Source organism: Silene latifolia, chromosome 10 (assembly GCF_048544455.1).
Source record: "Silene latifolia isolate original U9 population chromosome 10, ASM4854445v1, whole genome shotgun sequence".
NCBI lineage: Eukaryota > Viridiplantae > Streptophyta > Magnoliopsida > Caryophyllales > Caryophyllaceae > Silene > Silene latifolia.
The window spans coordinates 146,634,766-146,638,538 of NC_133535.1; the positions used below are offsets into that span (position 1 = coordinate 146,634,766).

Genomic DNA, 3,773 nt, shown 5'->3' on the forward strand with positions numbered 1-3,773 from the left:
CATAACCCATTTGTGGCAGCTTTTCAAGTCGATCAAGTTTGTTATGCTCCTTATCCAACCATTAAGAAAGGTAATCAAGGTATTCAGTGGTCCGCGGTTTTTAAAACCAAGGCAAGATCACAAGTTGATGGTCCTATTGAAGAAAGTGTCTTTCAAGAAGATGTGGTTGTGAATGATCACTCAATTTCACCGATTTTGTTGGAAGATATAGAGGATGAAGATGTATACGAAGTGACAGTGGAAAGAGGTCAAGGGGAATATGACAGAGACGTCGGAGAAGAAGGGGATGAAGATGAAGTTGAAGAACTTATTAGATACGAAAATGAGGAATCAGAGGAAGAAGTAGGAGTGCTTTTTTCAGAAGATGAACCTGTTTTGATTTGTAGTGATAGTGATAGTGAGGAGGACTAGTTGTAATTGTACAATTATTAAACATTCAATAAAATTTGCTCTCCGTTTTTTATTACTTGTCGTTCTAGCCTATTTGGTTTTTTGTTTTATACATGTCGTTTTAGCTTAACATCAATAGTGTGTTTCAATTTCCAAGGTTTGGTCATAAGAAACCTCTCAATTCAGCAAATAAAATGCATTAAAGAAGAGGCAAGTGGTAATTAGTTCACAGTTTTCCATAGTTAGTGTTTGTTTCAATTTTTATATATATACCCTGCAGAAATGGATGTTTTGAACTAACGATTTTTTCTTTGAACTAACAATTTGAATTGTTTTCATGCAGTGATTATGCCGAACATTTTTCGCCGTTTGATTGGGAGCAATAGTAAGGCAAATGCATCTCAACAGAATCGGGAGGACGACGAGGTTGAGGATGAGGAAGATCCTGAACCTCCATCACGAAGACAGGAGAACATGCAGGTGACTCTCTCAGCGGCCCGTGCTCGGCCAGATCATTTTTGGTAATTTTATGTTAATTTTTTAAGTTTTAAAAAACTTAACATTTACAGTTTTAATTTCAAATATTTGTGTATTTTTCAGGTGGGATGACGAACCAATCAAGAAATATGTTACTTGGTCGTTCACCCGTAACACAGGAGATGAGTACTTCACTAGGTGGGGTGAAGCGAGTAACGCACAGCGTCAGAAGATGTGGAGTTACTTTGCGGTAATTATGTTTTTCAATAATAATTTTCTTAAGTTTATAATAATTTTCTTAAGTTTATAAGAATTTTCATAAGTTTTATATAACTAATTTCACATTTGTTTTTGAAACAGAGTCATGTAAGATCCATCGATCCCGAGTATGATCCTATTCCCGAGTAGCAAAGCGGGTAACGAGGCGAATTACCACTCTTATTAATGGACTAAAATATAACAAGAAACCGCCAAAGTGGGTGTCTGCTACTTGGTTGGAGAACCTTAGGAATAGGCCAAATGATCCTACTTTTGCCAAACATTCGAAAATCAACACGGCAAATAGGAAGTCGGGTGGGAAAGATGGGAAAGCATTGGGCACCCACACTCTTGGTCGGAAGAGTTGCTCCGATGCTTTCAAGGAATTGGTAAGTATTGTTTATATTGCTTTTAAAAAGTGGTTAATATATATGATTGACAAATATATACTTGATTTTACTTGTTTCCATACTAATTTCAGGGTCAAGAGGCCACCCCCCACAAGATGTTCATGAAGACGAAGAAAAATAAGAAGGGCGAGTGGGTTAACCCTCGAGCAGCTGAGATTGAGGTAAATTCTTGTATTTAATTTAATATTTATTTTTATTACAAAGAACGATAATCTCTTTCTTATAAAGATAGGTATATATATATCATTTCGACGATTTTCTATTTTTTTCAGCGTGATTTCCAAGCGGAGATGAGTCGACCATTGCCACCGGACAGTCTCTCCGACGAGATTCGGGCCTACTACAAGGCTGTAGGAGGCTTTGACGAGAAGAACCGGATGTTTGGGACCGGAGATACAGGGGCCCAAATATGGTATGATCTTCCTCCTAACAAAGCTGGCCGACGGTCTTTGTCTTATACTCCTAGCATGATTTCACAGCTTTCCACCCAAATGAATGATGAGCGAGCCGGTCGAGTTGCTCTTGAAAGACAGGTTCGTGAACAGGCTGAAGAAATGGCGGCAATGAGAAAGGCTTGGGCTGATGACGGGTTTGGACACGTGTTCACAATTTCCTACTCCACATAGACGGGATGACTTTGGGGGTGGTGATGACGGGTTTGGAGGTACTGGTAGTTTTATGGAGCCTATAATAACTTAGAGCCTTTAAGTTAGAGCCTTTAGGTTAGAGCCTTTAGGTTAGAACTTTAGTTTAGTTAGTATTGTCGTCTAGTAGGGAGTATGAAAGACATGGTAAGACAATTCTCTTTCGTGTTTAATTTGTAAGACAATGTACAAATTTGACTATGTTTTTATGTAAAACAATTTGCGTCCCCTTCTCTTTTGTTGTCTATTGATTCCCGCATTAGCGGTCGACGTGAAAATGGATTCCCGCTTGGCGGTCGACGATTGGATGTGTTTTGCAGGTTTTGGTTATGTTCCGGGTGTAACTCCGGAGCAGGATTTGTTACCACGTAAGCTTGTAGAATGATGACTTTGCTTGACTCTTCCTTTCGGCCTCTCCTGAAACAATGAACAAACTGAGGCCTCGGCTTGGCACCGAGCGAACTCACTCCGACGCTCAAGTCAGTAAACTTAAAGGGGATTAAGTTGTGTGTTACTTGGCACAAAGTATATTGTAGAGAGATAAGGGAGTTTATACCAGATTAGTGTGTTTAGTTGATTATTTTCGGATCCTTTCCTCAATGAGGGTTGAGGAGTATTTATAGACTTTCACCTTTTGTCACGTAGTGGCCAAGTGGCCAAGTGGCAGAGCAGGTGGAAAGACTGTTCTACCCACGGCCGAGGGACCCATGGCAGGCCGGCGGGCCCTGTTGACTCCATGCCGAGGGGTCTTGGATGTGAGTACGCGGATGTGTATCCCGGGGCTAGTTGCTGGCCGAGACCCAGTGAATGACAGCCGTTGCGTCGGTTAGGGCATCCAAGGTGTTGACTTCTTTGTGGATATCTTTGACCTTGCTCAATATGTTGACTCGGTCGGGGGTGCGAATATGCCCCATCAATTTGCCCCAGCGTAGTCTATGCCGTGGTATGGACCTTCGCCGAGTGTTGAGCGTATTTTGCGCAAGTAAAAATTTCGCCCCGGCTTCTTCTTCCTCGGCTTGGTTCTCGCTTAGGCCGTATCAGTATCCCCCTCCACATGGATGTGTAAAGGGCATCAAATGTGGAAAAGAAAATGGCGCTGGCCGAGACTGAGGTTGTGAGTGCCGTGTGCTTTCGATTGCCCCCAGCCGGTGCTGCCAAGCTCGGTTGAACAGCGGGCCGTTTGGCAAGTAGATACCAAGGATCGTGTTGAAGAAGATACGTCGATTGGCATTCTGTCAAGGAGCGTGTTGAAGAAGTTTTGTAACTGTTTGTCGATTGACATTCCATGGCTGCATGCTTGACACGTGGCTCGGCGTTGATTGGTTGACGCTTCATGGGCTTTGCCTTGATTGGTCCGTTTCACGGGCTTTGCTCTATAAATAGAGCAGTTAGCCCCTGATTTTGGCCGCCAAAAATTCACTTTCTCAAAAAAAAAATTTCTTCTCTCTAGCCTTCTTTGACGAAACTTCTCTCTAGTCTTCAAAGCGTTACTCGGCGTAACACTTTTCCAAGGTAAACAAACAAATTCTTCAACTTTTATTTATTAAGTATTTGTTGTCATGTCTTCTGCTGATGCTGGACCTAGTAATCCTGC

The 3,773-nt window shown here is 41.9% G+C and overlaps 1 protein-coding gene across 1 annotated transcript; it reads left to right on the top strand.

Moving 5' to 3' along the window:
• The first annotated feature begins 708 nt into the window (after window positions 1-708).
• LOC141608441 (uncharacterized) lies at window positions 709-1,275 on the top strand. Its single transcript, XM_074427797.1, has 3 exons — window positions 709-911; window positions 991-1,117; window positions 1,228-1,275. Exons 1-3 carry the CDS (start codon window positions 739-741, stop codon window positions 1,273-1,275), a joined length of 348 nt encoding a protein of 115 aa, XP_074283898.1. The 5' UTR covers window positions 709-738.
• The last annotated feature ends 2,498 nt before the right edge of the window (window positions 1,276-3,773 follow it).

Bases quoted from the DNA above. Each gene is read 5' to 3' on its own strand.
- LOC141608441 (XM_074427797.1), top strand. From the start codon at position 739: ATGCCGAACATTTTTCGCCGTTTGATTGGGAGCAATAGTAAGGCAAAT. The intron at 912-990 runs GTAATTTTATGT...TGTATTTTTCAG, and splicing joins GCTCGGCCAGATCATTTTTG to GTGGGATGACGAACCAATCA. The intron at 1,118-1,227 runs GTAATTATGTTT...TTTTTGAAACAG, and splicing joins AGATGTGGAGTTACTTTGCG to AGTCATGTAAGATCCATCGA.